General features: G+C 43.0%; 2 protein-coding genes across 2 annotated transcripts; one reads left to right on the forward strand and one right to left on the reverse strand.

Annotated features, from left to right (window-relative positions):
- Window positions 1-474: 474 nt before the first annotated feature.
- On the reverse strand, window positions 475-2324 carry LOC125306399 (S-phase kinase-associated protein 1-like). Its single transcript, XM_048261739.1, has 2 exons — window positions 2076-2324; window positions 475-1190 (listed from the first exon to the last, which is right to left on the reverse strand). Exons 1-2 carry the CDS (start codon window positions 2244-2246, stop codon window positions 870-872), a joined length of 492 nt encoding a protein of 163 aa, XP_048117696.1. The 5' UTR covers window positions 2247-2324; the 3' UTR covers window positions 475-869.
- A 72-nt stretch (window positions 2325-2396) lies between these two features.
- On the forward strand, window positions 2397-21235 carry LOC125305735 (aryl hydrocarbon receptor nuclear translocator-like). Its single transcript, XM_048260660.1, is given in 23 exon segments — window positions 2397-2742; window positions 4030-4120; window positions 4580-4621; window positions 4870-4917; window positions 6118-6328; window positions 6823-7059; window positions 9323-9378; window positions 9465-9485; window positions 9622-9687; window positions 10140-10225; window positions 11014-11090; window positions 11180-11314; window positions 11981-12055; window positions 12233-12384; window positions 14357-14479; window positions 14872-14953; window positions 16115-16232; window positions 16649-16742; window positions 17348-17436; window positions 17438-17529; window positions 17844-18018; window positions 18129-18256; window positions 18398-21235. Coding segments are annotated over 23 exon segments (2307 nt in total). The 5' UTR covers window positions 2397-2723; the 3' UTR covers window positions 18488-21235.
- The last annotated feature ends 572 nt before the right edge of the window (window positions 21236-21807 follow it).

Here is a 21807-nt window from a genome sequence, read left to right on the forward strand (position 1 = left end):
AAACCTAAGGCACAGGCTTCACAAACATCTTTGACCAATTTCAGTTTAAAATTTCACATTTTGGCTTCTGTGCCATAAACATATAGAGCTCACATATCATTCTGTAATTTAACCAAGCGCACAATGGATCTATGCCAGACCCTGGAGCTCTGAAGTATTTAGAAAATAAAGACTAAACTGTACAGGTAGAGACGATACAACAAAACTACGATGCTTGACAGAAATACCTAAAACAGACCAGTTTCTGAATCTTATGGGAAGTGCAATGGATTGCTTTCATTTAACTCATTGGGTGACTTTTCTTTGTATTCCATAAATTATAATATTTGTTACAATCACCAAATTAAGGTCTCCAAAAGGATGCTGTATAGTAATGGGCAGGAATGCAAACATAGAATACTTATTCCTCACATAGGTACTCTAGTCCACTGTACATAATGTTACGCTATTACATCCCAAGAAAAGAGCAAACAATTTGGGCAAAAGAAAACATTTTTTATTTCCAACAGAAAGGTAGAATGCGATGTGTTTATAAAATGGTTAACCAAGCTTGTGTCATTTGTGAAAACCAAGGTCTATTCACTTGACAATAAAGCTAAAAATTCAAATTATGATAGGGAAGAGTGGTTCCTGGGATTTATGAGTGAATACTACCCACATATATGAGGAAAAAGCTGAAATTTTCAAAAAACAATGACAAGCAAAGAATATTAATACCACACAAGCAAAAGGAAAGATCAGGCTATGAACAACACACACAAGGTCTGTCACTCTATTGTAATGGTAATGTAATATCCACAAATATAAACAGTGCAGGAGTCAGAATCTCAAAGACATCCTGACTGGTGTGTTAGGCGAAGTACCCCATCTCACTTCTCCTCACACCACTGGTTTTCCTTGCGCACTTGAGCCTCCTCTTCCTCTGTGAAGTCATTCTTGATGTTAAAGGTCTTCCTGATCTCCTCAGGGGTCTTGCCTTTGATCATGTTAGCAACCGTCTTGCAGGTCACATCCAACAGTCCTTTTATATCCAAATAGTTTGCGGCCAGAATCAGTTCGAAGAGTGTGCCCTGGTCAACCTTAAGGAACTCCTGATCCCACACTGGGATGTCATCTGTTCTCTTCTCCCGGTTCTCATCATCCTCAGGGGGAGGAGGGTCATCTTTGTGGTGTGTGCACCACTGGATGACCTATTTCAGATACACATAAATGCATTCAAGTCAATTACCATCGTCCAGACAGAGGCGGTTGGGGTTATAGAATATTTAGTACAGATACAAAGCCAATAAAAAGGGAGCTGTAGGCAGTGAATTATGCTAAGATAGGCTGACGGTGTCAGACTGGGTTATTGGACGCACAAAAAGGATATGTGCATCTTCTTATCTGACTCTTGGGTAGACTGCAAATAATACAATAATAATAATAATAATAATAAAAAGTTGGCGTGTTCCTTTAAGGTAAGGCCAAAAGTTGACGCAAAGGGTAATCACGATATGACGAACAATAACGGTCAGTGTTGACTACTAGGGGCCTTGAGAACCATTTGACTTCTTAAGACAGGTGTAGGTGTTTTGACCAACTAATATGAGTTAACAACATAGAGGTAACGTGAGACCAAGGATGATACCATCATAATTCTGATGAGTGGCTAACTTTAGCACATAACTCCCCCATAAAGAGCCGGGCGTCCTCTCCTTTGATTTTTTTCTTTTAATTTATTGTGAAATGAGTAGACAGCTAAAACCCATTCAGCTGTAGAGTGTTCAAGAAAAAACTAGGCTAACGCTATCGCTAACTCGCATCGTCGTCATGGAGGGTGGTAGTTCTATGTTGTTCAGAATTCCCCCGGTCGAATTAGCTAGCTATGCTACAGATAGCTAGATAGCTATGAGAGATAGCTAGCCAAGAAGCCAAATGTCCAGTTTAATTTCAAATAAGTTCAACTTATATTTCATCAACTGCCAGTATAGGCTGTGTAAAAATCTAACATTCAAAATGATAGGTCTTGTCAGCTTTCCACCAGATCGAACATTTGTGTTGTGTCATGGATTGAAGCTAACGTTAGTTTACGTTACCTTTTTGAGTATGGCTGCATTGACGTTAGGCAAAGGAACTGGATCATCGTCGCCTTCATCATCCATTCCTAAATCTTCGAGCATAGTCTTGATTGTTACTGACTGCTTAGCAATATCAACATCAACCTCAAACATCTCCCCATCAGAACTTTGCAATTTTATGGTCGGCATTATGAGAGATTTCTGACTACCCCGACACTAGGCGTTTCGGCATCAACAAGGCCCGTTTCTAACGCAAACCTGGGGCGGGGCTTCACTTATTGGGTTTGACAGCTTTTACGTCAAAAAATCTTTAACCAATTGCAGTTTAAGAACTGTCATTTTTGACCAATAGCCAACGAGAGTTACAAATAGTTTGCTTGAGTTGCGCTTTTTTTCTGGAATCCCCGGCCATCTTGGATAAGGAAGGGGTTTAAACCAGAAAAAAGCAGGAAAGACAAAAATACACTTATTTCACCCCTTTTAGGTTTCGAAAATATTATCATTTGCAAAAATGATATAGGAAAACCGCTTTAGAGTTCGTACATTTATTTATTTTGCTTAAAATGCGCAAGTAACGTCAGTTAAGTGAGGAGCTCCACTAGAAAACAAGGTTCGGGGATTTTTCAGCTGATAAAGTTGTTTTGTTTATGTTTCTTCAATTCGGACATGGACTCTTCAAACTCAGGTTGGTGCATATAATACAACTTGAGTTAACTCTTTATCTGTGCTTGAGGATGTCATGTAACTTATTCGGGTAAAAATGATGGTAGTTTGAGACCCAACTGCCTGTTTCTGACGATATCGTGCGACCGTGGTGTGAACCTTCTCCGGCGGTTAAGCTAGCTAACGTTAGCTCGGAACACAAGGGTGTTGTGTCAGCTAACATTAACTGGAACAGCACTGGTCACATAGTTAGCTATTTGACATTTAGCTTGCTACAGTTTAGGTCCTCTTGTAGTTAATGTGACGAAAAATCTGTTCATCAAAATATTTTACATTTACTATTGATGCCACTAGATAACTATACGCACTCACTTTAGTTAAGACAGTATGTTAGCTAACTAACTAAACTAACATTAGAGGAAAATAACGTAATGTAATCTCAAGATAGCCATGTAGTGTCTTCCTTTAAGGATCCCTAACATTAGCTGTGATAAGTCAACAGTTTGACTTATGTTTGAAGTAACATGGATGGTATTTCGGTGTTACTCTTTGAACTATGTTCATCAAAAAGTTTAGCGTTGGCTTTTAACGGAAGAAGCAAGTTGGTTGAGGAACGTTAACGCTAAGCTGCCTGTGCCAAACTTAACCAACTTCGACAATGCTAACGTTACTTCAGAGTGATTTGCCGCCTTAACATGCTATTCATGGGTTTCATCAGGTCCCGCTTTCCACAGGTGTATAAAATCAAGTACCTAGATTATGAATGCAGTCCGCATGGTGCTTCATTAATACACCTGTGGAAAGGGACCTGATGAAAGCCATGAGGGTCAGGGTCCGTACGTTTCCCAAAAGCATATTGCTAACATTGATAGCAACTACCTTGGTAGTGTCACTGGCTAATGAGAGTTTGAGTTGAATTTGAGTTACGCACGAACACTTAAGCTTCATATAGTCACATATAGATTATATCACATATACGATTATATCACATATCAAGAGCATATTTGTTAGCTCTTACTATGTGACCAAAATACGACCCAATATCAACACCATATTTCTGTATCGTTAACGTATGTAACATGTGACTCAAATACTGTCAACTCAGCTACTAGCACTACGGAAGATGCCTCGTAGTTAGAAACTATGCTTTTGGGAATCGCACCCCAGGCCAGGCAGTTGGTTAAGAAGAGGCTTTGAGTTGGTTGCTGAGTTATTGAACGACCTACACAATTTTTTAAAAGTTAAAGTTTAATGTGTTATTTAAATTAATGTGTAATGTTGCTGTCGGTTATATTTGTTTGCCTGTCAGATATGCCAGACATGTCTCCTATGGGGCTAGGAGCATCATCAGCATCCGGCGGAGCTGTCGTTGCGAAAGGCACTAACAAGAGACGGGCTGGGTGAGTTTAAAGTTTGGCTTGGAGCGCTGTTGACGCTAAACCACATGCAGAGTAGCCTACTATACTGATTTCTGTCATTAGAACTTTTTTGTGATTAGTCAAGTCAAGTTTATTTATATAGCGCATTTCATACACAGAGGTCATTCAATGTGCTTTACATAAAAAAAAAAAAAAGCAAACAGTAATAACAAATAAAAGCATAAAAGGGCAATAGTAAAATAAGTTTAAAAGGTATAGATCATAGTAATAATAATAATAATAAAAATAAATAAATAAAACTCTGCAGATACTCATTAGATAACTATGTCCATTTTTGGAAAGTTTGTGCCTGTGTGTGTAAAGCGACATTTCCATAGTATTTGTTAGAAAATACAACTTAGACTTGCATAGACTTGCAGTTGTCAAAAATTGAGCAATCCACCCACACAGTAACATAGATTATTACCCTGTTGCTTTCAGCTCTGATTTCGATGACGATGACGAAGGAAACAAGCTGTTCAGGTAAGTCTACCAACAAATAGATTTTATGATGAGCCACTTGATGATGATTATTGTCTTCACTGGAAATTGACTTGATGTTAGCAGCCATTACAGTGTCATGTGTTATTTTAATGTCAAAGTAAGCCCATATCGTTTCCATCTCTGGTGCTTTCAAGATTAAGCATTAGATAAGTAAGCATATGGGCAAATTGAAACATATAATAATAGTATAGTTTGCATAAAACCATTATTTTTCTCCCGTTGCCTAGATGTGATGATGATGGAGCTGGTTCAAATGATAAAGAACGCTTCGCCAGGTAAGTCATACTGCAGCTAATATAGACATAAATGAAGAAAGGAAAGGGGTGTGGGTATGTGGTGTGTATTTGTGGGTGAGGGGATCAGGGTGTAATGGCAAATCACTAAAGTACTAGTAGATAATTCAACAGTTTTCTATTTTTCTCAGCTTACATGTTGAGCAGCTTTTTCCCTGTTAAAGTCTGTATGAGCTCATCCTCACATTGTCGCCGTAGGAATTCACCTCCATTCTTCAGTGAGTGGCACAAAGAAAATAATTGGGTGGCTGAAATGACCATCCCTTTGAAGTCCCTTAGTCGGTTAAATAAGCCAAACAGTGTTGCAGTTCTTAGTAGCAAAATCATTTTTTTCTCAAAGCATGTGTTGGATAACTGAAGAGGAATAGCTGGAACAGTTGTTTGGTCCAGTCTTTTCTTTGAGCCTTTCCCCCTCTTCTGCCCTCATTCCTTTCTGTTTCTCAGGCACCCCAGAGTCTTCTCTTTCAGTTCACTCAGTACTCTCTCACTCTCGCCCTCTTTTAAGGATGAGCTGCTGTCCATCATTTGAATAGATCATTGACGCAGGTTTATTATTATTTGTGCATTCATTTTTCACTCTCGGTCCTCTCTCTCTCTCTCTCTCTCTCTCCCTCCTTTTTCTTTGTCTGTTTCGTTCTGTCTCTCTTTCCTGCTCTCTCTTCTCTGATCTAATCTGTGATTCCCCGATGCTCTGTGTTCTCCATCCTGCCCGATCTTGTCTGTGTCTCTCCTCCACCCTCCTTTTCTTCCTCTTGTTCTTCTGTTTTCATACTTGCTTCCCACACCTGTGCTGTCCCACCTCCTCCATCCACACCTGTGCTTTCCCACCCCCTTTATCCACACCTGTGCTTTCCCACCCCCTTTATCCACACCTGTGCTTTCCCACCTCCTTCATCCACACCTGTGCTGCGCCACCTCCTTCATCCACACCTGATCTGCGCCACCTCCTTCATCCACACCTGTGCTTTCCCACCTGCTGCCCCACCTCCTTTATCCACACCTTCTTTTCTCCACTCTCCTCCTCTGCTGGCCCGTGCTCCCCCTTTACCCTCTCCTCCTCCTCCACGTCTCTGCCTCTCCTTCATCCACCTTTCATCTCTCCTCCATCTGTCCTCCTTTCTCAATCCTCCTCCCATCCCTCTTTCCCGTCGTTTTTTCCTCCATCCTCCTCCGTGACCTTAGGGAGAACCACAGCGAAATCGAACGGCGGCGGCGAAACAAGATGACTGCATACATCACGGAGCTGTCGGACATGGTGCCCACCTGCAGTGCTCTGGCCCGCAAGCCGGACAAGCTGACCATCCTGCGCATGGCCGTGTCCCACATGAAGTCCCTCCGGGGCGGCAACACCACTCCCGACGGCACCTACAAGCCCTCATTCCTCTCAGACCAGGTGACGCCCGCTCTGCTCGCTCACACAGACAAGCAGTACGCACACCCCTTTCAGGCCTTCACACATGCGTCTCTTAGGTATGAGCTGCACCAGGCGCGTAACTGAAGCGTTCCGTTCGCGACGCGTAAAATCCATTTTAGATGAATGGTCTATTTTTTTTTTTTTTGAACGTACGCCCCACTGTCACGTCTGGTGTAGCTACTTCCATTGATTATAATGGAAGCTAATTGTTGCAGCAGACGCAACGCTAACGGAACGCTTCAGTTACGCGCCTGGTGTAGCTCAGCCCTTACAGGGTAGTGAAAACACACACACACACACACACACACACACACACACACACACACACACACACACACACACACACACACACACACACACACACACACACATACAGAGCCCCCTTAGATCCATTTAGAAAAATCAGTGTCCGACACAGACTAACCCTTTTTGTTCGCCACTCTTTCCCTTTGTCTGTGTCTCTATCCTATCAGGAGCTGAAGCACTTGATCCTGGAGGCGGCAGACGGGTTTCTGTTTGTGGTGTCGTGCGACTCCGGTCGCATTGTGTACGTGTCTGATTCTGTGACCCCCATCCTAAACCAGACACAGTCCGATTGGCTTGGCTCTTCCCTGTACGATCAGCTCCATCCAGATGACAAGGAGAAACTCAGAGAGCAGCTCTCCACATCCGAGAACAGCAATAATGGTCAGTCTTTGTTATCGCACATGGTACAACGAAATTGGTTAACAGTCTTAATAGTGCAAACAACAATCTGTCTATAAGAGCCATATAAATATATATCCATCCACACACATAAAAGCAATGAAAATATATATCCATCTACACATTTACACACACACACAGAGACCAATGCAAATTTGAATATGACCGTCAACTCATTCGAATGTCACTCTGCAACCATAGGATGACATCAAAAAATGTGCTGTGGTCTCTTACTTTTTTCCAGAGCTGTATTCAGAGCTGTTTTTAGACACAGCAAGGTGCAGATAGCATATCAACATTTAATTAACATTCCATTGTCAACATTAAATAATTTTATCAATGTCATCCTTCAATGTTGATTCTTCATCATTTCGTTTAATATTGAAAATTACAACTATAGATCAACATGGACATAATGTGGAAATTACAACTTAACTAAAGATAAACGTGATTTCAATGGTATTTAAATCTATATGAAACCGCAGGTTAAACCACTATAAATATGGTAGGCCTATTGGGGAAATCACATCCTGCTTTCTCTACAGCTAGGATAAATTTGCCTATATTACATGAGAGGCTACATAAGCTTGCTAAAGTGACCATTGATTTTAGATTTTAAAAAGCTGAACTTAACGTGCAGGCTACTTACAAGTGGAACTTTAGTAGCATTATAGAATATATATTAAAATGTTTACTGAGTTTACTGTCATATTGCTAGGCTCAAAATTGTGTTGGCATAACGTAAGTTTTCCAAGGTGTTTAGCTGTGTCTCACTAAACCATGCTGTGCTTGCTAGCAACAGACATTTTGACAGCTCTGTTCACCCAAACAATTTTGCTGCCAAATGAACAGTTAATGAAAGTTAATGGCTCAACATTAACTTATATCAGAAAATAGAAGCAGCTTCTTGTCGACCGAATTTTGTTTTATATAAAAAAATTACCTTTTTAAAAATGCTAGTGAGAAACATGGATGAATTTTAATCATCGTTTTTATCATAAGATGAATTTATAAAATTTAAATTAAATAAATAACTTGTAATATGTTAATGAATAACTTGGTATCTATCTATAAATCTATAATTTTCAACACTGGCAGATGTTGGTATGTCAAAACACACTGGCATGTAATCAGCATCCATCTGATCCAGGGGGTGTTAGTGAGTTTAAGTTGATCAAATCGGTTACCGCTGAAAAGACAGTAGCTTCTCCTCGAAGTCTGAGGACAAGCGCTGAACAAGACTTCTGCAACGCAATGACAGTCCATTGCGGCGCATCATTAAGGCTAGTTTTGAAGTCGGTGGGTGTTTAGCTCTTCACTGTATGACTGCTCTGGTAATGGGCATTCTGTCATTACGTCACACATTCTCCTATCAATCTGTTGGAAACAGCCGCTTTAAGGACCGCGGATTTTGATGACTGCATTTTTAAGACCGTCTTTCTGGGCTCGCTATCGTGTCAATCATCATCAACTCCTTCTCAATTGGTTAACTTGACATACTTTTGAACCACTTTGTTCAAAATGATCTCTTGGTCTCGCCATCATTCAGGCTTGTGACATATTTTGAGAAAAAAAAACCCTGTTTTTTATATTCGGGACAATACAGTTGCTCAGTTCTGTGGTCGACTATTTGTGTCTTGCAGTCTGTCTGTGTGTGTGTGTGTTTGTCTGTCTGTGTATGTCTTACAATGTGTTTGTCTGTTTGTTTATCTGTCTTATGTGTTTGTTTTTGTCTAAGACTTGTCTGTATCTACTGAATCATTTCTGTCACTTCTATATCTACTTCTATCATTTCTGTGTTCCTGTCTGCATTTCTTTCTTTTTTTTCTTTTCGAAAGTGGTTTTAATTTCTCCCATGTTTCTTACTGGAAGATTCTGATGTTTCTTTTAACCTTTCACCCTGTTTCTCTTTAAGGTTGCAAAGGTCTTCTCTTTCTTTTTGCTCCATCATGAAATTTTCTCTATGTTTCTCTCTTATATTAATTTTGCACAGATAGAAAGGATCTCTCTATACAGATTCTTTCTTCCCTTTCCTTGTCTTAGTGCTTTTTCTTAGAAAAAAAACTTTCCCCTTTGTTCTCTTTCTCACTGTGGGCTGCTTGTTTGAAAATGTTGTGAAAGTATGTATTCCACAGGGCCCTCTCTCCGCCCTAATCTTATATTTATGTTGGATCTGAATATAAAAACTCTCTCTGCAACTCAATATTGGCCTGCCTGCCTCAGCTGGGAGGGGCTTTTCAGTTGTGACCGGATTATGGTTCACTGAAGAAGGGACAGCAGCGTAAGGCCTCCTCAGCGCATCGGATGAGTATGGGAGCACGCCGCGGAAGGGTTGTGATATGTGTAGACAGATGATGGTAGACAACTGGCCATAGTGGCGCTTTGGCCCCATACATTACTATGACCCCCATACATTCATCTGCAGGATGAGGTGAGGCTCCAATCCTGTCCCTGCTGCCCTCCAATCAGATCAGAAAAGAAAAAACACACACAGATGCCTCCATACTATGACTTTGACTGTTGCATGCACTTACCATTTGTTCATTTGTGTGTGTGTGTGTGTACAGGATTGGGATGTGTCCAGTGGAACCAGTGTCAATGAACAGACTGAATTTTCTCAGGAGCCGAAACAGGTGATAAGGGCATATATTCTACAGCTACTCAGGTCTCATCATTATCACCTAGTCATTACAGCACCTAGTCATTATTACTGGCCTACCATTACTCTCTTCTTATAAGCATCCTTATTCACAGTACCTAGTCATTATTACTGGCCTACCATTACTCTCTTCTTATAAGCATCCTTATTCACAGTACCTAGTCATTCACAGTACCTAGCATCTTATTCACAGTACCTAGTCATTATTACTGGCCTACCATTACTCTCTTCTTATAAGCATCCTTACTCACAGTACCTAGTCATTATTACTGGCCTACCATTACTCTCTTCTTATAAGCATCCTTACTCACAGTACCTAATCTTTATACTGGCTAGTGGTTATTAGCTTCCTTTGCTATCAGCCTTTAGCGTGTCCTATTGATGCGCATGTCCTTTTGACTCTGTCCCCTGTTGTCTGTTGGGCAGGAATGGCCTGGGTCCAGCCAAGGAGGGGGAGCCCCAGTATGTGGTGGTACACTGCACTGGCTACATCAAGTCATGGCCACCTGCAGGTATGATAGGTGTATCTGAACACCTTTAGTTCACACATTTGATTATGGGGGCAGCCGTGGCCTACTGGTTAGCGCTTCGGACTTGTAACCGGAGGGTTGCTGGTTCGAACCCCGACCAGTAGGCACGGCTGAAGTGCCCTTGAGCAAGGCACCTAACCCCTCACTGCTCCCCGAGCGCCGCTGTTGTTGCAGGCAGCTCACTGCGCCGGGATTGGTATGTGCTTCACCTCACTGTGTGTTCGTTGAGTGTGTTTCACTAATTCACGGATTGGGATAAATGCAGAGACCAAATTTCCCTCACGGGATCAAAAGAGTGTATATATACTTAATTACTATACTATACTTATACTTATACGTATGAGTTTGATTCAATTCAGCGGCTATTGTCTGTACAAATCCTATGAAGTTCAGCGTTCAAAGTGCTCAGCGCCCTTGGTGGAAAAAAGCTCTCGGCCCTGACTCTTCTTTCCTGCAGCGCTCAGAGCGCTGAAAGTTGAAATCTGTTCAACTTTTAGAACAGCACTGGTCTCGTCAATGTCACTTCTCTCTCGACGACCAATCAAAACTTCATAACCTAGCAACAGTAAACACTTGACTGAAGCGCTCTGAAAATAAGGTTGAGGGCGCTGTCAGTGCAAAAAGTGGACACAGGCCCTAATTTCCTGAGTGTTCTCTGGCGTTGAGATTCTGAGTGCATTGTAGTCAGGGTTCTCAGATTGTTTTGTCTGTGTTCTTCTGTTCTGTTTTTGTTGTTCTGGTTCTAAGAGTCTCCTTTTTGGGTCTTCCAGGTGTGACGCTCTCAGATGAAGACACTGACAACAGCCAGAATAACCGCTTCTGTCTGGTAGCCATTGGTAGACTACAGGTACAGCTACATGTAATGTCCTGTGCCATCGATGTTAGTAGTGTACACACACATTCGCACCGTGACTCTTCTCCGTTCGCACTGTTTAGGTGACCTGTTGTCCCAGCGACTCGAGTACCAGCAGCCTGAACGTCCCTGTGGAGTTCATCTCCCGCCACGACTGCCAGGGCTTGTTCACCTTTGTAGATCACCGCTGCATGGCCACCGTGGGCTACCAGCCTCAGGTAAACTAAAGTAAACTGATTGGTTTACTTGGACACCAATCTACATGTATAATCCCATAGACCAAGTTTATATATTTAAAAAAGCACCCTAAAGCTGGGAACAGCCCTCCCGATTTTTAACCCTGATTTTGAAAGGATGGAACGTCTATGACAGTCGTGGGAAGTCTGAAGGAGTCAACGGTAGTTCACAGTGTAGGTCAGTGTTCAGTCGCGGCTGGAATCGTTATATGTATTGGGGTGACTGATTTGAATCCTTTTGCGATTCTTACCATTGTTGCCGCAATCCAGATTCAATCAAACATGTTTGATACTTTCTTGACCAGTCCGTTCTACTGTATATTTGCTATGTTTGAGCTCTTGGCTGTTTAATGTCCTAGCTCCTCAATATGCCGGCTTGTATGTAATCACTCGCAGTATGAAGTACCAGGCTGGCTATGCTTTCGCCTCATTTTTAGACACACGATGCAGCATAAAGACGTCTCCTCTTCCTGTGAATGTTGCGTGATCTCAGTGTAAAAACGACTTATGGAGAATCCCATTTATTTTGCTCTGCAAAACCAATAGGGGGCAATGAGTACTTTCCATGTATGGCTGCAACCTGTGGTGGAGTTGAAGTGTTTTATTTAGGTTTGTTTTGTTTGGCTGTGTGTGTTTTGTGTTCTGCAGGAACTCCTGGGAAAGAACATTCTTGAACTGGCCCATCCTGAAGATCAGAGTTTACTTCGAGACAGTCTGCAACAGGTACGTGAATGCGTGTGTCTGCATACGTGGGTGCATATGTACTGGTAATACATATACATGCATAGACAATATACATATACATACAACACAATACATATGCATTGCCTTACCATACATAAATGAGATGTGCTGCTTACATTTGAAATGTTCCTCCTCCCTCCCTCTGTTTGTGTTAAGGTGGTGAAGTTGAGAGGGCAGGTCATGTCAGTGATGTTCCGCTTCCGCTCCAAGACCAACGAATGGATCTGGATGCGGACCAGCTCCTTCACGTTCCAGAACCCCTTCTCCGAGGAGATTGAGTACATCATCTGCACCAACGCCAATGTCAAGTATGTCATATTAACTATGTAATTCACACACATACCATACCATGGAGGTATTATATATATAACTGGAGAGAGTGACTCGCCCCCATTCATTTCAATGGCCCATGCTAGGCTAGCTATTTCAGCCAAAAAAGTTTGAAATCTTTACGAAAATGGCGTTTCATGGGTGTTCGTTTCCGGCACCAGGTAGAATTAGCCTATTAGAGTCCACGTTACAGACAGAGACAGAAGATCGGACATTCCCTCAGAGGAAAAGAAGTTGTTCGTGAACGCGCCTCACCTCGTTATAAGTGCAAATGTATTAAATTGGTTAGGATAACATTTTGGGAATGGTGGTAGAAGTTTGCCCTGTCTCTGAAGTCCTAGGTTATTTAATGTGATGTTCATATGTGATAATAAACTATGCAAATCAATATTGAGTCACTTTAGACTACACAAATATTTGGACAGGTTGTATGCAATAGGCTCCAACGAAAATTACTATAATTAAGTAGACATGGGATGTAAGATGTGGATAGCTGGGATTTTTGCTGCACCCAGTGTGAATTTGCAGCTTGTTAAACCTAAGCTACATTTGCAGGCAGACTAAATGAAGCCAACACAAGTTAAACTTACCGATAGAAGCACACATCCCTCGGGTATTGTGGTTCGAGCAGGCATAGAGTCTGCAACTGTTGTTGGATATTTGGCTTTTGCCTCGACTGGCAGCCTGGCCATTTATCAAATGCATAGCCTAATCATGTCAATGTTGCAAGAAAGCAAACTAAATAAATCAGTGACATTTGTTTCGTTTTAAATCACTTGGGGAGACATACATGATCCAGACGTTGCGTTGTCATGGACTACAGGTAGGAACTACAGCCTGTGTACAGAATGTAAAACCGGTTCAAAAGTTGCAAATGCCATGTGGCGTCATGTTTCGAAAAAACCTTCATATCCTGACCTGGCTCATGCCATGCCAAAGTTTGGCTGAAGCTAACCCTTATATCCATACACCTTATACCACACAAGCTATTACCCCCATCTATACACACACACCATACACACACACACACACACACACACACACACCATTACCCCATTAATAATTATACGCACACACACACACACACACACACACACCATACACACCATATTAATTATACACACACACACACACACACACACACACCATATTATTATTATTACAATTATACACACACACACACACACACACACACCATAATATCATACACACACACACACACATACCACACACCCACCATATCCCCCCCATACACACACACACACACACACACACTCTTTAAGTGACTACATGACAATAACCTACTTAAACTCAAACATCGGTATCATTTACAAACACATATTCATACAGGGTATCCGCGGGGTCTTAAAAGTCTTGAATTTCATTCACAAGGTCTTATTTTTTTTCCTTTGGTTATTATTTTCCGTAGAGAGCATGATATTGTAGGTCCCAAGGGGAAATATGCGTCACTTCAGAAAATAAACAAACTATCGCTTTGATTTTGAAACTTGTGTCCACGGTTCTCCTCCCTCAGTCATTCACGCCATTCTAAAGTGAAAGTGTGTGCAAGTACAGGTGCATCAAAAAATGTCAGCTGGAAAGATAAGGATGTGTGTCACAGGTGGCATAGTTGAAACTTTGAGAATGAAATATTCAAAATTATTTAAAAAAAAAACGTAATGTATGTTTTCCTCTAATGTTGTGAACGTCATCAATATCGTGATCGAGGGTGATGTACCCGTGCAGTTCTGGGGTGTGGTGTTAATTACACATATCCAGTCCTGTGGTTTTGCTTATGAGAATGTGAGTGACCTTTCCTCCACCCTTCAGAATGTGCATGTGTGGAGGTCGGAGGCAGTAATTCAGTGTCCGACTGAGTGATTGAGTATGTATGTATGTATGTGTGTTTGTCTCTCTTCTCCTGCCCTCTCTGGGGCATTTGGGTGGCAGTAGAGCTCCGAATCAGGACTCCCTCACCCCCCTGTCGTCCCCGGGGGTGGCACTGCCCCTCACGCTGGGGCAGAACAGCCCTAACTGCCCCCCTGCCCACAGCCCCGGGCAGGTACCGGTCAGGTGAGACCAGAATGACCCCCCCCCCCCCTGCATTTCTATGGTGCTGGAACCCTAGGAATACACCTTAACATGGCTGCTCTCTCGTCTCTCTTCCATCCTTTATTTCTTTCTCTCTTTCAACCTTTCTTTCTATCAACCTTTTTTGTTTTTACTTTCTCTTCTGTTGGTGGTGATAAGGACGTCTGCTGCTGCTGTGGGCTGGTCTTTTCCTGTTTACTTGCACTGTGGTATCCATGGTAAAGGGACTGTTTTGGATTTTGTTTGCAGGTGATGGGTTTCTGGTGTTGGTGATGGGCCTTACTCATCTGGCCCATATGACTTTACTGACTCTCTCTCTCTCTCTCTCTCCCTCTCCCTCTCCCTCTCCCTCTCTCCCTCTCCCTGCACTACAGGCAACTCCAGCAGCAGGCTGAGCTGGAGGGGGCCGGAGGCAGAGAGGGTTTGTATGATTCTACCCAGGTGGCACTGCCACAGGTGAGCTGATCTTGAACACCGTACCAGAGCCTGTTTATGGAGAGCCTGTTCATTTCTGTTAACTGCCACTATATCAAAACTGGTTGCAGTTCACCCATAGTTCCCGTAGGGGCGGTCGCGAGCAAGCGCAGAATTAATTGGAGTCTATGAGACTAGATGGCTAAATAGATTTTTTTTCACTTGCTTATCGCCAACAAACTTAACATTTTATTGTAGTTTTCACAACTACAGCATGGGTTTTCCTCCAAAACTGAAACAAGCAAATCAAACATCTGTGTTCTTTCAGTATGTTACAAGGTGGTCCGGTTTTGCCCTTAACACACTAGCATTTTGATTGATTGGGGAAGCTCCATAGGCTTCCATTCATTCTGAGCTCGCACGCGAGAGTCCTCTGCAGCCTCAGAAACAGGAAGTGTTCTGAGAGTGACCGTTCTCCTATTAGATATTCTGACAGTATCCAATGCATCACACCTGACAACATACGCCGCAACACACCTGACCTTAACACTTAAGTGCGATGTGACGTCACAGAAGCGGCGTAACCATTTATACTCGCGCGTGGTGGTTGCAACACTAGTTGCAATATTCTCCTGAACAGAGAGAACTACCTGGCTAAAATGCAGTGAAACACTAGTAGCTAGCTTCTGTGATGATGGTACTTCATTTTGCTACTATTCACAACTACCACCATTATCATCTAGTTTTCCAAGGTCAATGCGCTGGGTAGATAGATCGATAGATAGATACTTTAGTCATCCCAAGGGAAATTTTAATAATTTAAACAGTTTAGTTAGCTGGCGTCTGGCTGAGTTTTTGTAATTTCCTGAAACTGAACATTTTGTTAGGCCTTAATAGATATCTTTGTTTGAAAATCTTTCTATTCTTTCCTCTTAATTCCATCTTTCAACTCGCTGGTAACCTCCATTCTCTATTAAAAATTCAAAACCTTCAACTTTAGTCCTTCTTCCTGTTTTCTCTTTTCTCCACCCTCTCAAGATCTTCCTCTCGCTGCCAATCTCTCGGTATGTAGAACCTTATGGCCACCTCTCCTAACCTCTCTTTTACTTACTCTCTCCTCTCTTTCTCTCCCTCCTCCTCTCTTTTCTCCCTCCTTCTCCTCTCCACCTCTCCTCTCCTCTCTCCTCTCTCCCTCTCCCCTAGGCGGCTGCACAGGCAGTAGGCGCTACTGTAAGCGTAAATGCCTCCAATCACAGTAAGCCGCTGGACAAAGGGGAGCTGTATGCCGAGCGAGACCCCCAGTTCTCTGACCTCTTTGCAGGTGTGTGTGTGTGGTTTTGTTCGCGTGGGAGGGTGTGTTTGTGATGTCCGTACCCACAGGTGTGTGTGTGTGTGTGTGTAGTTTTGTTGGAGTGGGAGGGTGTGTTTGTGATGTCCGTACTCACAGGTATGTGTGTGTGTGTGTGTGTGTGTGTAGTTTTGTTGGGGTGGGAGGGTGTGTGTGTGATGTCCATACTCACAGGTGTGTATGTAGTTTTGTTGGGGTGGGGGTGTGTGTGTGTGTGATGTCCGTACTCACTGGCGATGGCATTGAATGTTTAATGCTATTGTAGAGCTCTACGCTTCTTGCAGTGGTGTGCTTTACTATTGTGGGGGGGAAATGTGTTCTTATGAAGGCCTTCATGACACTTGTGTGTGTGTGTGTGTGTGTGTGTGTGTGTGTGTGTGTGTCCTCAGACCAGCCGAAGCCCCTGCCCACCACTTCTGCCCTCGGCCGTTCAGCAGATGTTCACCCAGCCCAACACCTTCTCAGCAGCCGGACGACCCGCTGACTCATACAGGTACCGCGCATCACACACACACACACACACACACACACACACACACACACACATCCAGAGCAGTGTTTCTCAAACTATGGCACCGCTCTGTGACGATGAGACTGCTGGTCCGCTGAGCCACAGAGTAAAATTATACCCGCTGCTCCTGTCACTTGCCTGATAATTGTGCAACAATTAAACGTTGTCATGGAACCGTGGACATGTAGAAAAAGACAACAAATCAGTTTCCTCAATCAGGAAATACTTACTCATTTGATGTCTTCCAACATAGAGGCATACCATTAGGTGGTAGTGGCATGAGTGCTCTTGTGTGCTTATGCACAAGAGAGAATCTGTAACAGATATTTAGGGTAGGCATTTGCCATTTACCATACGCAAAAGCTGGTATTGTGTTTTCTGACCTTAAACATTCAAATTATAATGAATAAAAAGCATGTCACTATTTGCGGGTGGGTGGGTCCTATGACCCCAAAGTCTGACATGACCAGGCCTCAAGTCAAAGAAGTTTGAGAGAGACTGACCTACAGCGCCTAAAATTGCTTCGTATACATTCATGTGTAAAGCTCTGCTGATTGGTGCTCTGTGCTGACCTCAGGCCAGTGGGACACCCCCAGCAGATGGTTCAGGTGCCCCCCTCGGCAGGTCAGATGCTGGCCCACATGTCCCGCCAGAACGCGCCTGGAGGGGGCGCCCCCAACACCGCCAGCCCCAACCAGGCTGGGGCAATGGGGGCTAATGCAGCGTGGGAGGGACCAAGGCCCCCCCTTCAACACACAGGTGGGTTTTACACACACACACACACACACACACACATACATACATACATACACACACACACATACACACAGGTACAAGACCCAAGCTGCAATAGTGCTTTGGTTGAACAGCTTGTGATGGGCATGTGAAAATGACGTATGACGTAATGTATTTTCACCTAATTTTGAACAACTTCCTGTTTTTCTGGTACTACTCGTAAGAAGAGCCCCTTGTACAACTGGATTGCAGCTGTATAATCCAGCCCCACTGGACCCTGGTCTGGTGTTCGTGTACTGACATTTTTTTTTTTTTTTTCATCTTTTCACATCCAGCAGGGGGCAGTGTCCACAGTGAAGTCTCCCCCGTTTGGCATGGGGGACTTCACCTCATCTTCCTCCACCTCCTCCTCTTCCTCGTACAGGCCGATGGGCAGCGCTGCCACCACCACCCCCTCCAGCGTGGCCACCTACCCGACCCTCAATTCCTCTAGCACCTCCACCAACGGCTATGGTGAGCAGAAAGAATATGCAGCACAGCTGGACAACTTACTTGACCAAATGTTTGCCCTGGGGTTTTTCCAAATGTGTTCTAATTTTATCCTCCGTTTTTTTCCTTTGCAGGAAATGGCAGTCAGGCAGGAGCACAGTTCCCCTCCAGGCCAGCAGAGGCAGTGTGGGGCCAGTGGCAGGGCCAGCCTCAAGCCCAGGGTGCCGCTAACCATCAGGCCAATCAGGCGGAGATGTTTCCGGTGAGTCAACGCACTCGTAGCATCCCTGTCATGGCTTGGTTTGTAAACGGTGACCTGTTCCAAACACTGCATCCTCATTTTCCTAATCATCCTCTTTCTCATCTCTCTCTCTCTCTCTCTCTCTCTCTCTCTCTTCTTCAGCAGGATGTTTTGTCCATGCTGGATCCATCGGCCAATTTTAACGGCGAGGACTTTGGCGAGATTTCCATGTTCCCCTCCTTCAATGAGTGAACTAGTGTTGAATATCTTTTCCCTCTTTCTCGCTCTCCCTTCTTTCTGTCTCTTTCTCTACAAGGCTGTTTTTCCTTTCCCCTTGTCCTTCTTTGAGTGGTGCCCTCTTTATGTCTCTCTTGGGTGTTCTGTTTTCTGTTGATTTTTTTACCAAATGGAGGTTGATGATGTAGGGATAGGTCCAGAGAGAAGGATGTTGAGCCATGGAATCTGAGGATGACCTCAGGTGATGAAAGAGATCTAAATTGCGTCAAGGACCAGGTCTAGACCAGGACCGGATGAGAACAGGGTGTTTTTTTTTTTTTTTTTTTTTTTTTTTTTTTTCTAGAGTCTGCAGAGAATAAGAAAATTATCTCAAAGGAATGTGATATGTGATAACAGGACTTGTAGATGTCAGAATTACACAGACACACAATTCCACACTCAGCCATTTGGCTGTTTGAGTGGCCACACAGCCACACAGCAAAAAATGGATTCTTAATCTTATATTAAGATTAAAAAAAATCTGTTTGGTATTGTTTTTAGTATAAAGCGACTTATAAAAATGAAATTAAGTCAAATGATTTTACGAGAAAGTGTTAGGCAAGTCTCTTTATACTGAAAACAATACAAATAGTTTTTTTTTTATCTTGATATAAGATTAATAACACTTGGTTAGATTTGATTAGATAAGTAGTTTTGCAGTGCAGTACACAGAGTAAGCGCACAATCGCACAATAAAAGCACAAAATGTCCCACACACTGGTGCACTGCCACTCTAAGAACTACTGCACACTTCCCCTCCACACACACTTAGATTTATGTTGATTTATCACATGTAGATTTATCTGTAGACTCCATCTGGAGCGTGTCGGGCCATAGTAATGCCCAGATGCGTACGGGCCTCAGCTGGACTTTGGAGGTCTTGGGAGCTCATGGCTCAAGAGACGCGAAACCCTGTCTCAGAAAGAGAGAAGATGTGGCACTTGCCTTAAGCACTGAGCTTTGACCCCATGGGGTCACAGCGGTGTACTAGGAGTGCGTCAGGGTCAGAGGTCGATTCCCTGTGGGCCGGAGCGGAGCGGGAACTCGACACCCATCAGCCCATCTCTGTCTTCTCACAGCTCTTCCAGTGAGTCACCTTTCAGTCCCAACGCACACAAACGCGCGATCGTGTTTTGAGAGCGTACAATCTCAGCCCATTCCTATGCATCTCCGCTGTCCTATGAATATTGTATTGTGTTGTGATGGAACGGGAGTGGTTTTTATGGGCCACACACACATACATGTACACAAACCCAGGCACACTTCACAGGTGTGGTTGGAAGTGCAGAAGGTTGTTCCTCAGTAACTGGAGAGCAGCAGAGGTTGTCAGTCCCACGCAATTACTTGGTCACCCTTAAAGGAAATGAGTCGGACTAATGGAAGTTGTGGACTGGGTGTGCCATTTGGTTGAGATGCTTTCAGACCCTCACACAGCCTTCCTGCTTCCTGAAGAGACCATCCACACTCTCCTTCCACTCTTCACTTGTGTGTCAACTCCAGCTTGTTTGTTTGTTTCTTAGTTTGTTTGTTTGTTTTTTAATCCTCTTGGAATTGTAATCGATTTTTCTTGGTTTTCTTTTATGAAAAAGAAATATTGAAGAGCAAGGATAAAGTGAAAGCAATAATTATGTGCAGGAATTTTGTATTTTAAAAGCCATTTTCTTTGTTGGTTATTTGGTCTTTTTTGGTATGCGTTGTTACAGGTTAAATTGTTTTATCATGCACTAGATGAGGCAAAGTAAAAAGACAAAAGATATTTTACAGGTAAAGGTATAATAAAGATATTAGGTATTCTCAGGTTTCTTTGGCCCTGGCTCCTCTATTCTCTTCGAAATGGAAAGGAGTTTCTTTTGGTGCTCAATTCTCCCTTGCTCCCCTCCCTTCTAAATGGAAAGGAGTTTCTTTTGGTGCTCAATTCCCCTTTACAACTCCACCCCAGTCAAGTGAGGGAAACTGCTTTGACCTTTCACCTTAGCAGCCCACAGTACCGATAGTTCTGCTGGTTCTGGTTACACTCTAGATAGAACCAGCTGCTCCCTGGGCTATCTGTTGGACTCCCTTCACTCCCTGGGACTGATCGTTCTACATAGAATCCCAAATATTTATTAAAATAGTGATTGGGTCTTTTTCATTTTTTTGAAAGCAAGATTAGTTTAGTCGTTGACATTTTTGGTCTTTTTGTTTAATTCTCAGGCATGTTGGGTTAAACTACTCATTAGCTTTGGTTTAGCTGTAGTAGGTCCTTCCAATTGGCCTTTTAAGAGAAGTGGGGACTGTTTTGGACACAGGAGGGGGCCACCGAATCCAAAGGCTTGAGCAATCCCATCACGTGAAATGTGTGTTTTTTTTTTTTTTTTATTCTAGATGATTTTGATTGACACCCTTTTTGTGTGTGTGTGTGTGTGTGTGTAATGATGTCTGCACATGTTTGAAGGAGACCGTCTCTCACAGATGTCAATACATGTAATATATAAAAGTACACACACCTGTCTTTAGTACTTTCCCATTTTTAAAAGGGCGATATGTTTCTTGTCGTCTGTGCAGATTTGAAACCACTTTGGTTTTCCCGTGTCCAGGTTTTTACAATGATGTGAATTGCAGTTTATATATTTCACTTAAGACACACAAATATATGGAAAAAAAATATATGTATATGAAATGTTAAACGAGAAAGAATGATGTTTGTTGTCTTTTTTTGTATTAAATCATTATATTGTACAAAAATGTTTTGCGTATTTTATTCTCAGGCTGGGCCCAGGGCAGGCATCATCAGCCTGCCAGTGTTGTATCTGTTTTCTTCCTCTAGTGTCCTTCTGTCAGGTGATGGACACACACATCTGCTTTATTCACAGTGGGGTCAGCTTGCCTGGCGCTTCTCTGGCCCGTGTGTGCTGTATCTCCCCAGCGGGCCGGGCACAGTGATCTCTGTTCAATTGGGCGGATCGCCTTACTCACAGCTTCGTCCTGTTTCACTGCGGCAACTCGTGCCAAACCAAGCAGGAAGCAATCTGTCCACGGCTTTGTTTGTATTGGGCATCATGTAAAGCTTGCTGCAGCATGCCCAACACATGCTTAATGTGGCCCATCAACATGCCAGTGTGCAGTATCATTTTTTCTCACGTTTCCTATTCATAATGCTTTTCTAATTGTTTTTTTTTTTTTTAGCAAATCGGTTGAGGCAAATTTCAACCTTGTATATGGTGGATGGTTTTTGGTCAAATCACATTCAAGGTTTTGTGTTCATTGCCTTCAGATGCCACATGAAGAGATGGCGGTGAGTTAGACCTGGTGAGCTG

Source organism: Alosa alosa, chromosome 13 (assembly GCF_017589495.1).
Source record: "Alosa alosa isolate M-15738 ecotype Scorff River chromosome 13, AALO_Geno_1.1, whole genome shotgun sequence".
NCBI lineage: Eukaryota > Metazoa > Chordata > Actinopteri > Clupeiformes > Clupeidae > Alosa > Alosa alosa.